This window comes from Rosa rugosa, chromosome 6 (genome assembly GCF_958449725.1).
Source record: "Rosa rugosa chromosome 6, drRosRugo1.1, whole genome shotgun sequence".
NCBI lineage: Eukaryota > Viridiplantae > Streptophyta > Magnoliopsida > Rosales > Rosaceae > Rosa > Rosa rugosa.
The window spans coordinates 11,771,502-11,786,560 of NC_084825.1; the positions used below are offsets into that span (position 1 = coordinate 11,771,502).

Genomic DNA, 15,059 nt, shown 5'->3' on the forward strand with positions numbered 1-15,059 from the left:
TTGTTCACTACAAGCTTCAAAGGGCAAGAGAGTCATCGGATCATACACTTGAGAAACCTTCCGTTATATGTACCAATTACATTATTTTAGGTTTCGGGTCCAAAATTCATAAAAATTCGTCATAGTTAGAACGTCGATCCACTTGGTCAACCGATTAAGGCATAATAAGACTATTTTTAATTCAATGCAAGCTTCAAAGAGCAAGGGCGACATCGGATCGTACACCTAAGAAACTTTCCGTTAGATACGCCAAGTACATTATTTTAGACTTTGGATCCAAAATTGGGAAAAATCCATCATCGTTATGATATCAATCAGCTCGGTCAAATGATTAAGGCTTAATTACCCTATTTTTGTTCACTATAAGCTTCAAAGGGCAAGAGAGCCATTTGATCGTACACTTGAGAAACCCTCCGTCAAATGTACCAATTACATTATTTTAGGCTTCGGCTCCAAAATTCAAAAAATTTTGTCATCGTTATGATGTCAATCGGCTCAGTCAAACGGTTAAGGCTTAGTAACCTTATTTTTTTCACTACAAACTTCAAAGGCCAAGGGCGTCGTTGGATCGTACACTTGAGAAACCTTCCGTCAGATGTACCAAGTACATTATTTTAGCCTTCGGGTGCAAAATTCAGAAAATTCCGTCATCGTTATGATGTCGATCGGCTTGGTGAAACGATTAAGGCTTAATAACAATATTTTTATTCACTACATGCTTCAAAGAGCAAGGGCGTCGTTGGAAAGTACACTTGAGAAACCTTCCATTAGATGTGCCAAGTATATTATTTTAGGCTTTGGGTCTAAAATTCGGAAGAATCCGTCATTGTTATGATGTCGATCGGCTTGGTCAAACAATTTAGGCTTAATAACCCTACTTTTGGTCACTACATGTTTTAAAGAGCAAGGGCTTCGTCAGATTGTACACTTGAGAAATCTTCCGTCAGATGTGTCAATTACATTATTTTAGACTTCGGGTTCAAAACTCAAACAATTCCATCAAGTTATGATGTCGATCTACTCAGTCGACCGATAAAGACTTCATAACCATATTTTTGGCCCTTATAAGCTTCATATGGCAAGGGTATCATCGGATCTTACCCTTGAGACACCGAATATAGATGTCTGAAATAAATTATTTTTGGCTTCGAGTTCGAATTTTAAAAAGTTCTATCATATTTATGACGTTGATCCACTCGGTCAACCGATTATGACTTAATAATACTATTTTTAATTCAATACAAGCTTCAAAGAGCAAGGCCATCATCAGATTGTACACTTGAGAAACCTTCTCTTAGATGTCCCAAGTACATTATTTTAGGCTTTGGATCCAAAATTAGGAAAAATCCATCATCGTTATGATATATATTGGCTCGATCAAATGGTTAAGGCTTAATAACCCTATTTTTGTTCACTACAAACTTCAAACGGCAAGAAAGTCATCATATCGTATACTTGAGAAATCTTCCGTCAGATGTGCTAATTACATTATTTTAGGCTTCGGCTCCAAAATTCATAAAATTCTGTCATCGTTATAATGTCGATTGACTTGGTCAAACGGTTAAGGCTTAATAACCTTTTTTTTTTTTTTTTCACTATAAGCTTCAAAGGGCAAGGGCGTCACTGGATCTTACACTTGAGAAACCTTATGTTAGATGTGCCAATTACATTATTTTAGGCTTCGGCTCCAAAATTCAGAAAATTCCGTCATCATTATGATGCCGATCGGCTCAGTTAAACATTAAAGGCTTAATAACCCTATTTTTTTTTCACTACAAGCTTCAAAAGGCAAGGGCGTCGTCCGATCGTACCCTTGAGAAACCTTCAATCAGATGTGCCAATTACATTATTTTATGCTTCGGGTCTAAAATTCAGAAGAATCTTTCATCGTTATAAAGTCAATCGGCTCGGTCAACCAATCAAGGATTAATAACACTATTTTTAATTCAATACAAGCTTCAATTTGCAAGGGCGTCATCGGATCGTACACTTGAGAAACCTTCCGTTATATGTGCCAAGTACATTATTTTAGGCTTCAGATCCAAAATTGAGAAAAATCCATCATCGTTATGATATCGATTGGCTCGATCAAATGATTAAGGCTTAATAACCCTATTTTTGTTCACTACAAGCTTCAAAGGGCAAGAGAGTCATCAGACTGTATACTTGAGAAACCTTCCGTCAGATGTGCTAATTACATTATTTTAGGCTTTGGCTCCAAAATTCAAAAAATTATATCATCATTATGATGTCGATCGGCTAGGTCAAACGGTTAATGCTTAATAACCCAATTTTTTTCACTACAAGCTTCAAAGGGCAAGGGTATCATCGGAACGTACACTTGAGAAACCTTCCGTCAGATGTGCCAAGTACATTATTTTAGGTTTCGGCTCCAAAATTGGGAAAAAACCATCATCGTTATGATGTCGATCGACTCGGTCAAACGATGAAGGCTTAATAACCCTATGTTTTTTTTTCACTACAAGCTTCAAAGAGCAAGAGCGTTGTCGGATCATATACTTGAGAAACCTTCCGTTAGATGTGCCAAGTACATTTTTTTAGGCTTCGGATCCAAAATTTAGAAAATTCCATCATCATTATGATGCCGATCAGCTCGGTCAAAGGATGAAGGCTTAATAACCCTATTTTTATTCACTACATGCTTCAAAGAGCATGGGTGTCATCTGATTGTACACTTGAGAAATCTTCTGTGCGATGTGCCAATTACATTATTTTATGTTTCAGGTCCAAAATTCATAAGAATTCATCATCGTTATGATGTCGATCGACTCGTCAAACAATGAAGGCTTAGTAGCCTTATGCTGTTGACTGCCAGTTTGAGTGCATACCCATCCCTCATATCGTCTTCACACCATACGTTGATGAGAATAAGGCTGTTGAAAACGTAAAATTTTTTCATTTAATTTTGTTTTATCGTAATACACCTTATTTTTTAATGCTGGTTTATCTACAATGATTATGGAAGATTTCTGTTTCAAACATACTACTAATGTAATCAGTTAATTTCTGTCATCCAGGTGTCCGGAGCAACGACCATATAACTAATAAGGCAAATTGCTGGGATGACAGAAATTGCGCAAAACCGCTCTCTGTAGGCAAGGGACAAACTACTAAATGTCGTTCGTTCTCATGTGAGTTGGGATTCAATGGTGCCAGCAACTGGTAACATATTTGATGAATTACATTGTCACTGACATACTGCAATGTCAATGTCATAGGAAAAGATTGTTTCCGACAAGGACAATGAGATATCATGCCTCCGGTCACGTATAGTGAGTTAGTTAATTTTGTAACGGTCCATTAAATAACATCAACTACGTCACAAATATATGTGCGGATGCTGCCATTAATTTTGTACTAACTGCAAGAACAATTGGAAACGCAAAAGTCAACTACTCCCCAACTACAGGGTGGTATCTATCGTGCAAATGAAATGGGAGGAACGATTACCACAAAAATTGAGGTATTTGTAACTTCCTGTGGGGACCGTGAAAATGAGGTTTTATGATAGCATGACATTGTGTGTGATATAATTTTTTGATTGACCTCCCAAACTGTGAATTCACAATATGTGCATTTGCTCATTGTGTGTTATAAAAGCGATTACTAGTCAAATTCTAATTTCAGAAGAAGGGGAGGGGGTGGGTGGGGGTGCAAATATAGGACATTTTATTTTCTTGTCCTAACACATTTTTGTTATTCCAGGAGCTCAACCTCGAATTAGTCAAAAAGTTCAGTAACGTAAGCGTTCCTGAACAAGAAAGGAAGCTGACAACAGAGAGTATTAATGAGGAATGCGACAGGAAGCTGGATTCTTCATTTGAGTCCCTCGGCACAGGGTTTACATTAGACAGTGAGGAGGAAACGGACATGGATGATTTTTCGCATAACTAACATGTTCATAAAACATCTGTTCCAACTGACATTACAAAAACCAGGGATGTTGATCTGTCTTTCCATAAAGTTGCAACGCACAGTAAATATCAATCACATTCAGACAGGCCGATGAACATCATTTATGCCAGGGGAAATATAACCCGTTCTGCTTGATGTTGTAGCTCAGGTTGTTAACTTTTATATTTTGTTCTTTATATGTACAGAGTGTTGTTTCCAAACATATCAGTCCCACTGCATCGTGTTATGTTAACACTTTGGCTGCCTCCATGGGTTTTGGCTTGGCCTTCTGGCGGGTTTATATGTAACAGAATTTTTCATAATTCTAAGTATTTTATTTTAATTCCAGTAGTTTTCAACACCAAATACAGACATTACTACTTCTCTTTTACATATTCATCACCGGATTCTTAGTCATAGGCATATCATTAAGCATGGATTGTTTTCTATGAAATAATATAAATACCTTGAATTGGAAAATAAGTAACAACAACAATATTACCAACTTTAATCCAACATAACGGTTCATCAACCAAACATAGGGGCAAATATTTATTATAAATGTTTTATGTAAACAAATAAACAAACATCATACACGGTCCTTTCGCTTTGGGTGAGAGCGAAACTTCCTTCCACTTAGGATATTCACATTGTTGTCAGAGTTGGGTATATTGGAATTAGTTTCAGCTTCAATGTCATCTCCCGATAGTTCAGTACAATTATCTCTGCCATTTGACTTGTTTTTGGAACGACTGTGTGATACATTGACTGACTTGGTCACCACCTTCAGTGCTTCATTCTTTGTATCCATAAGGCTATCACACTCCTATGCTCATTGGACTGAAACTGTTCAAGTTCATCAAATTATTAGTACCATCGCCAGATATAGTGATGTACAACGTGTTCACACAAATTGTGGATAACATTACATACCCCTTCAAACCATGGTTGACCGTACAACTGCATGTGCCTTATCAGCTAGACGCCACTCTCCCAATCATTCCTGTTACTTGGGTTACAATCTGATTGCTTAATTTTAAATTACAAAAAGTGGTAATAAACATCACTGGGTTTTTCATATCGCTTGCAAAATTTTTTTGCAGGAGCAATATTTGAACCCGTTAACATAATTCAACCTGATTTCATCAAAAACGTATTATCAGAAAAAAATTTCAAGTCTAACAAAACAAAATGGCTGGATTACCCACGGATTGTGCCATCTAAAGTCTTCTAGGAAAGGAAACAATATCAGTATTGCTGTCCCAAATCTTCACCAATTTTTCATCAACTCTCGTAGCAACCAAAAACCAGTGGTCGGATATTTTATCATGGACGGGGATGAATATCTACATAGCAATAAAAAAGTTTCGTAACTTGCATGGATTAGGAGTGTCATTAATTATTTGTTCTTACATTAGCTTAGAACACCACTTCAACTACCGATTAAACCTATGCAGCCCACATTCCGATATGATTGATGCCAACGATGTCTCCACTTTCGATGACTGGTTTTTATAACAAGTTTGTTCCTATGACATAAACATTGATGTTAACAGTCAGCGTCAGGTCACCAAAATATGAAATAAATGTCATAAACCTTGACCGTATACATACCCCAAAATTGGTTGGGAGGAACCATGATCGGACTCCTTTTCCAACAAGTATGCTGCCAATATGTTTATCACTTGAAGACAGATAAAGATTCCTCATAAATTATTAGCACTGTTATTGTAGTACGATAAAACATTGATACTGCCCCCAACATTTGACTTCACATCTAAATGCATATACAATACCTTGCTGGAAATTGTAATTCCCGGACGCAAATAATCAAATTCAGCTGTGAACATTATCCATTCCCCAAACCGAGCAACTTCATCCTTGCGGCGATTATTAAATACGTTCAATCAACAATGACATACACTGTCAACTATTACAAAGCTTCGCCCGTTTTTATAATTCCAATATAATGCGACCTTAGTTTAGGTTGACAAGATTCAAACTTAATAATTACAAAACTTTCATTATTGACATTAATAATGATTATTCAGTGCTACATCAATGGATCTTTAAAGAGTCGGACAAACAAACAAATATATTAAAAGTATGATTCCTTTCATACAATTACGGTTTACTATATCTTGTAATAATATATATCCTTCTATGGATCATTCTAATATTCACTGAACATGGTTAGCCACTCAGTGAGTGAAAGATTTCTCTTGAATGAGAAATTATCTTCCTCCTTTCGAACATTTCCATCATCCATGGAGACAGGACCTGGTTTCAGTCCAACTTCCGCACCCGTATCCTCCACATACCTATCATCCTGTGCAACATATAACCCCCTGCGACATGAATACAGTAGCCAAATTACAGGACTTCCAACCAATCTAGTTTTCTATAACTTTAAGTTAAAATTTCAATTTTGGATATGAGAGGGACAAATAAATCAAAATGAAACACTTATCGTTCCAAATCACAAACTATTAAATGTCAATATGCGCACCTCATATATATGCTCCTTGGTGCCATGATCCTCCATCAAAATATGGGGACAGTGGACGTTTCTGCCACGCTTTGGTATCAATACCAATTACAGTCCCATCATCATCGCTTTCAAACTCATTTTCATTTCCTATTTTCATTGTGTACGAATGAAGCTGTCCTCTAACACTAACACTCGTTTCACGCAATATTTGTCCAATTTCAAATATTATCTTCCTCACCTCTCAATGTTGGCCTCCATACATCCCATCTTTGAAGACACCAACCGAACTTCATTTTGCACCCCGTATAAACAAGGCCTTCGACACGTCTTCAAGCACACTTTCACGCGCAAGTTTGCAACCATAGTCTGATTCCAGATTCTTCCCTATTTTTACACCATCACTATTGGATATATAAACAGAACTGCCGTGGTTTCCCCCTTGTGCACTTATCCACTCAATCATGCTCTGACACCTCTTGTTAGTCCATGCAACAACAGGGTGAACTGGTTTTGACACGATGGACCCACTATAATCAACACAATCAAAATAAAATAATTGTAGGAACAGCATGCAACACTCATGTAAACCCGACCTATCTTTCTGATATGACAACACACCATCCACTAGGTGTCGAAAACATACAGTTGCCCAATTCTTTGTATCGATTGCTGCAGCATCACAAACTGGAATAAGAAACTTCCTCTCAACACAGCCGAGGCTCGTCGGGCATAACAGGATGGCAAGAGCATATAGGACAAAGCTTATTTTGAAGATATCATCAACTTCCTCCCTCTCTAGCAAGTTCTTCTTCAAAGTAACAATACTAATCTCTCTGTTCTCACCAAATATCTTCCTTGTTAGCTCATTTCTGTTAATGACCTCCGACCGTCCATCTATTTCTATAGCTGATCCACCGTTCCTCACCCCCATCACGTGCTCAAAGTCACTATCCCTAATTGACACAGATCTCCCCTGAATGTTGATACAGCAGTCTTCCTTTTCCACCTCAAAATTGTCAACCAACGTTTGGCATATCTCCTAGTTCAGTTTGTTGCACCCTATCTTCGTTAATGGCCCAAATCCAATTTCATCCACTGCTTTCGTCTTTCCTGTTGATAACTAAGCACAGGTTTGTTTGAAATCCTTTGGATTGCAGCCTATTTTTAACACTACCGAAGACAGTGGTTCACCACCTTCTGCAACAAAATGTGAGGGATCACCCTTCTCGTCAAGCGCTTCATTACGGGGGCGTTGCTGGACACATAGATTATAAATTGATACCGTAACATATACAAATATTTACAAAACACATTTAACACATTCAAAACTTCTGCTATTTCAGGTTTTTATAAACACATACAACAATTTCAGCCACCAACCTTATGCATTTCCCAGATAATTCACACCCGATCATAATGTGTAAACTAGGCCTGGGACTTTTGACCCGAAAACCCGCAGAACCGGCCCGAACAGGACCGAAACAGGCGGTTCGGTGCGGTTCCTGAAAGAAAAGCAGTGGGTCTCAGAGGAAAACCGAACCGATATAGAAAAGAGCGGTTCGGTCAGGTTCCTGTATGTATAAAACGAGCAACACCGAAGGAACCGATATATAGGTAGCCTTTTCCACCTGGCATCGTCTGATTGGCTTACAGCTAACGAATTCGACTAAAACCCTAAAAATCTAAAATTGTAAACGCAGCCCCGAGCCTTCAGTTCTTCACTTCTTCTTCAGTTCTTCCTCCTTCTTCTCGACCTCATCCCGACATCCTCGATTTGTCGATTTCACCCGACTGAAAGTCTGGAACCCTAAAATTCTGGCCTCCGGCCATTCCTTCACGCCTTCACCAATCACCCGATCCCCAATTCGAAAAGTTCAAACTTCAAACAATTCGAAAATCCCCAAATCCCCAATTCTTCTCACCAAGTCTGAAACTCATTCCACTTATTCCAATTCGAAAATCCCCAATTCTTCTCCCCAAATCCCCAATTCGTAATGGCCTCTGAAGGAGAGCCTTCAGAAACTCAATCCAGTCACTCCACTAATTCAGTAACTGGCTATGAGCTCGTGGCTGCTCCAGAAATTCGTAATGGTGAACAGAATCAAACATCATCTCCTTCTCCAGCAACTCGAGCTTCAAAAACAAAAGGGAAGAAGAAGTTTGAGCCTGCGAACACGAAGAGAAAGAGGGATAAGAAGGCCAAGAAGGAGAGGTCCGAAGTGTGGGAGCATTTCACCAAATTCGACAAGCCTTTACTGGAGGTCGTGGATGGACAGGAGATTGTAGTTGGCAGTACAAAGAGAGCTCAGTGTAAGTACTGCCCCACTAATTTAGCTTGTGATTCTAGGGAAAATGGTACTAGTTCACTTAGGAAGCATATAGAGCTAGTTTGCAAAGGGTACCCCGGTAGGAATAACTTAGAAGAGAGTCAACAAATATTAACCAGTGATGTGTTTGATCAGAAATGCTCTTTAGTTTCTAGGCAGTGGTCAGAAGATGCATGTCTAGATGATGCATGTGTTATGATTGTGTTGGATGAACTGCCTTTCAGTTCAATTGAAAGGCCGGGTTTTCTTTATTTTTGTTCAGTAGCTGTACCAAGGTGGAATGTGCCTTGTAGGAGAGTTGTTGTGAAGAATTTTTTGCGCATGTATGATGCCAAAAAGCAGACATTGAAGGGGGAATTGAGGTCACATTCTGTGTGTTTGACAACAGACACATGGACCTCCTGTCAGAATATCAATTATATGGTTATAACAGCACATTTCATAGATGCTGCCTGGCATAAGCACAAGAGGGTTCTGAGATTTTGTGTTATACCTAACCATAGTGGGAATAGCATAGGAAAGATTTTGGAAACTTGCTTGGTTGAATGGAATTTGGATAGGGTATTGACTGTATCAGTTGATAATGCATCAGCAAACAAGGTAGCCATAGAGTACCTTAGAAACAAAATGAGTGGATGGCCTAGGAAACCTTTGTTTGATGGTAGGTTTATGCATGTGAGATGCATGGCTCACATTGTCAACATAATTGTGAGGGCTGGTCTGCATATAATGGATAGGTCAGTGGCTAGCATTAGAAATGCTGTTAGGTATGTGAGGAGCAGTGGACAAAGATATGATGCATTTAAGCTATGTGTTGAGAAAGAGAAGATACCGTGTAAGAAAGTGTGTGTGTTAGATGTGCCTACAAGGTGGAACTCCACTTTCATTATGCTGGACATTGCTCTAGAATTAAAGAAGGGTTTCGATAGAATGGCAGATGAGGAAGATGCTAGATATAGGAGTTATTTTGATGAAGATGAGGAGCTTGATGATGAAAATATAGAGGCTGAAACTCAAGTTAGGCAAAGGCAGGCTAGGAAGAGGGTAGGGCCCCCTGTGCAAGCTGATTGGGATAAAGCAATTTTTGTGAAGTTTCTGAAGGTTTTTTACGATGTTACAGTTAGTGTGAGTGCACAGCTTCACCCTACATCAAACGAAGCCTTCCATGACATAGTCACAGTCAAGGCAGAGCTTGATGAGCTATTTTACAAGCCTATACATAGTGATTCAAGTGAGAGTGAGAAGGTTATGTTTGGTATGGCTAACAAAATGAGGACCAAGTACAAGAAATACTTCGGATCGCTTGATGACATCAATGAGTTGTTTTTTGTTGGACTTGTCTTGGATCCGAGGTATAAACTGAAGAATTTTGATTATGTGTGTGAAACAATGCTTAACATGGGAAGTGAAGAGATTAAGAGGAGATCAGATGGAGTGAAACAGCTTGTGCTGGACTTGTGTGATCTATATGCAACTTCTAATAGTGATCAGATTGCATCAAAGAAAAAAAGAAGTGGGGGAGAAGGCCCTAGCAGCAGACCAACACCAAGTGTGCCCACAGGAGGGTTAACCGGGAAGAGGGCTGCTATGCTAGACTTGTGGAACAAGCAGCTTGAAGGTGAGGCAGTGGTGGTTGGAGGAGAGGTTGATAGATACTTGCTTGATCCGATAGAGAAGCCTCAAGACAATGAAAATTGGAAGATTTTGGATTGGTGGAGGGTTAATGGTTCAAAGTATCCAAACTTGCAAGCTGTGGCAAGGGATGTTTTAGCAATCCAAGTTTCCACAGTAGCTAGTGAGAGTAGTTTCAGCACAGGGAAGAGGGTAATTAATCCACATTGGAGTTCATTAACTCCTAGAACAGTTGAAGCCCTAATCTGCCTCCAAAATTGGCTCAAATCTGATGCAATAATGGGGTTAGAATATATTCCAACCATTGAGGAAATGGTGTGGTTTGAGGATGTTGAAAAAGGTATGTAACTTGCTCACTTGCATTTTTACTTTTCAGTGTTATACTTATAACTGTTATTGCATAGCTTGTTTTTGCAGCTTTTAAGAGTTTAAGCCTTCAATAATGTGAACTGTTCTTGTTTTTTACACTTATGCAGAACAAGCAGAAGAAGAGAGAAAGAGAGAAAGAGATTGGAGAAAACCAATGCATCAGTAGCAGTGGAAGAAACTCATGCCACTCAACAAAGCTGAAAGGCTGCAAAGGCTTCCAAACTGTCAAAGAGTAGTGATGCATCAAAATCTTCCAAATCAGTGTCAAAGGACCAAAGAAAAAAATAAACAACCTCAGGTTTGTTCACTTGTTGTTTGCAAATTTGCATTCTTTGTTGAGTTTGACGACTTGATGTCTTCATCAAGTTTGCATTATGAAAGGCAGTAACTCAGTTTATGGTTTCTCTAACTCAAGTTTGAGGGTTTGACAGTTTGCATTCTTTGATTTGTTATGAATTTATATACTTTTTTTGCTTTTTCAGTTTAGCACTTTAGTGAGTTTACTTTTTTTGTTTTTTGCCAGGTTGTGTTTGACTGTTTGGAAGTTGGAACTATGGAAGGCTGCAAGGCTCAATGATGCATTTTTTTCATTGTTATTTGACTTATTTGAGTTATTTCAGAAGCCCAACTTTTATTGTTTCATTGTTTGTTGAATTGGAGTATTGGACTATTGCACTATGTTACTATGTTGTTGGTTATGCACTATGGAGCTGTAGGAGTGCACTCAGTTCATTTCAGTTGATTGTTTGCTTCACAGAACTTGTTGAATTTGATGACTTTGAGTTTTGACTCTTTGATGTTTGACAGTTTGATAACTTGATTATTTGCTTGACAGTTTGTAACTTTCTATGACAATTTGATTCGTTGATCACTTGATTGTGTAATACTGTCTTGATAATGATAATTTTATTCATTGATTTCAGTTTTATGCATTTCTATACATATAATGGTAAATAACAGTGAGTCTTAGTTGCCTAGATTCAGTAGATTGGGACTTTTGGAACATGATGCTTCAGTTTTGCAGTTTGTGTTTTGCCTGTTCTGCAGATAGCAGGAACCGAGAAACCGGCAGAACCGACCCGAATGAAAACGGTTCGGTTTGTGCTCGGTTCCAGACTAGAAATGTGACAAACCCGAACCGAAAACAGCTTATGCGGTTCTGGTTCGGTTCCTGTATTTTTTTTTCCAAACCCGAAAAGTCCCAGGCCTAGTGTAAACTGCACAATAAATGTAAATATTATTACGTTACAAAACTCACCAAAATTTAAATAAATCCAATAGGTTTCGGGCACAAACATGACCAGCACAAAAATTTTTCGCCCCACAACAATGGACACAACAAATTAATCAAACATTCAATTCTTATTACATTACTTTCAAAATTCGATGTCAGATCTTTAATGCGTCCACAAAACACAACAATTGCCCTCCAATCGACTGCCAAAATCACCCTTTTGCTGTGCTACATACGGTTCAGAATTCGATTATGCATAAACCGTCAAATTGTAAACTGTCTGCCCTAAGATTTGATTCTTCGCAATACTATTACAACCACAATGACCCAAACTTACGAGATTTGGCGGTCTTCAATCAACGAGGCGCTGTGCTCTTTGCAGCTTCCAATAACTTCGTTTGGGGCCTTCGCATTGTTATTTCACTGGCTTAGGTTAGTTATCATAGAACACATGCGCACAACATGTGATCAGGTAAATTTCTTTTTAACGGAACTCCAGTTTTTGTTCACCATACATGACTAACGGCTGACCGAGTTGTAACTTGCAAATCTGTTAACGCCACATGGCCTATTAATGCTGGTGTATGGCACACCGACGGTGTGTCGAATACGCCCCGGACAAGAAGAGATATCATCTAAGTAAATTTAGTTTCACTTTAACAAAACCATTGATGAAAAGATTAGAATTATGAAACCATAAAAATGTACAATAAAAGTCATGAACTCATGAACCAAATCTTTTCACTGAAAAAGAAGGCCAGACCGTAGCCTAAAACCTAAACCTAGCCATGCTTAGAAGAAGACATAACCTCATTTTCCTTCTGTTTTTTTAGTTTGTCACAATTAATTAACACATGTACGAGTGTGTATTAAAACTCAAGAGTCTAGTTATTACTAAAAAAAGAAGAAGAAGCAAGAATTAGTTATTAAATCGAAGCGTATTGATCAATAACGATTAGTTATTATCTAACCACTTCTCACAACTTAGCTAGCAAGTTTCCTTTGTTGATAACTATTTTGAAGATTCAAAATTTCAAACTCCACTTTCCCTGGATTTGTAGTTTAATTGTATTTCAAGTAATGGGTTGAAAAGAATAATGTTTAAGGACCAAGATAAAAAGGTCAAAAGTTTGATTACAGTACTATTCAGTATGCATATGGACATAGCAAGCCTTGTAATTAAGTACTCCATTAACACCAACTACAAAAGCTGAAGCCATTTAATTTTTCCCCACCCACCCCGCCGAGCTTTCAGAGACCCTGTCTACTCCACTCTCTCCCCATCAGACGCCAGAAGCAATAAACACTGCATATCTCGCATCACTCTAGCTCAACTCTTCGCTGTCAACTCTCTCTCTCTCTCTCTCTCTCTCTCTCTCTCATGTAGTCATGTTCACGGCTGACCCTCCTATCTCGGCCACCGGCGTCGGCGTCGGCTACGGCATCGCCATCGCCGTCAGCATCCTCGTACTCATCTCCGCCATCATGCTCGCCTCTTACGCCTGCGTCAAAGTCAAAGCCCACGGCGGTTTTTACATCGACGAGTCCAACTCCCACCGCCGCTCCCCCACCACCACCACCAGCAACTATTCCGCCGAGCCAGTGACGGTCGTGCTGGGCCTCGATGGGCCTACCATAGACTCTTACCCGAAGATAGTTCTCGGCGAAAGCCGGCGGCTGCCTAAGCCGAACGACGGCGTTTGCTCCATCTGCTTGTCAGAGTACCAGGCCAAGGATCCCGTACGGTGCATCCCGGATTGCCATCACTGTTTCCACGTTGATTGCGTAGACGAATGGCTGCGCATGAGTGCCACGTGTCCCGTCTGTAGAAACTCTCCGGCTCCGTCGCCGGGTCCGAGTCCTCTATCCGATTTGGTACCCCTGGCACTCCATTATTCTACGTGATTGTAATTATGGTTTTCAGTTGTTTCTTAAATAAAATTTCTGTTTAGTTCATTTTTTAGATTTCATTGATTTTTCTGTTCCTCGACTGATGGAGCGCACATGGGTATTTGAAAAGGTTGATGAAAATTATGATAACCTCAAATTGTGGGTCTATCATATTCATTAGCATTTAAGTTCACATGGGGGAGATCAGGGTTCATATTAATCGTACATTCGTGAGAGATTACCTGACGACACACACACACACTCATGGCTTTGCTTCAAGCCACACACACTCATGGCTTTGCTTCAAGCCACACACACACACTCATGGCTTTGCTTCAAGTTGAGACAGTAACAATGCATGCAGGTGTTCATTTTCGTGATGTAGTAGTCTACTTCTGGGTCTTGACTCTTGAACCTTCTTCTCAATTCACTACCTAACAAAAAAAAACAGAGGAAGAAGAAAATAGAAATTTTTGTGTCCATGCGTTAAGAGCTTCCTAAGGTGCTAGATCATGTTACGTATCTAGTACACACACTGACACACGTACATTGGTCCCATCGTACGTTTCTTATACATGTGCGGCCGGCGGCCCAAATTATTTTACAAAACCGTTTTGTTCTTCCCAAATGTGATCTGAGTTAATAGACGGTTGTTGGTTCACTTTAGATTTTTTGCGCCAAAAACTGAAAAAAGTTATATTTTTATTGTATAATTTCGGTTAAAATTTCATTGGAAAGTACGTCTGTTCTTCCCAATGTTAGGGTATGTTTTTGCAATCACTTTGTCGTCAGTGATCCTGGGATGTTCAACAATGTATCGAGCTAGCTCCTTTGTTGGATCTGAGGGCCTCACTTTCTTCTTGGTGGTTCTCGTCTGAATCTGTGGCCCCTAAGTTCTAGGTTTTGCTTTGCGATTTTGAATCCGTTATAAGTTTTTCTACTGTGATCGGCATTGTGCTGTGGTTTTATGATTAATGTGTTTGGCCAATCAAGTGTCTTTGGCAAGGAAGCAGTGGCGATCTTGCTAGATCGAAGATTTGTATAATCAGAGGCTCGTTTATGTCTGGAAATCTGGATTGAAGTTGCTAGTTTTTGGTAGTCGTGGTGATGGTGGCTCTATTTCTTTGATAGTGCCTCCTCTACGCCTAATTGCACACATCTATAGCTGAGCTCTGCTGGTCTTCTAGAGTTCTAGGTTTCA

General features: G+C 39.2%; 1 protein-coding gene and 1 long non-coding RNA gene across 3 annotated transcripts in view; one reads left to right on the top strand and one right to left on the bottom strand.

Annotated features, from left to right (window-relative positions):
- The window catches only part of LOC133717817 (uncharacterized), a 72,641-nt gene that overhangs the window by 14,279 nt on the left and 43,303 nt on the right, over window positions 1-15,059 (bottom strand). The window lies entirely within an intron of this gene.
- LOC133718438 (putative RING-H2 finger protein ATL69) lies at window positions 13,218-14,028 on the top strand. Its single transcript, XM_062145273.1, has one exon. It carries the CDS (start codon window positions 13,358-13,360, stop codon window positions 13,871-13,873), a length of 516 nt encoding a protein of 171 aa, XP_062001257.1. The 5' UTR covers window positions 13,218-13,357; the 3' UTR covers window positions 13,874-14,028.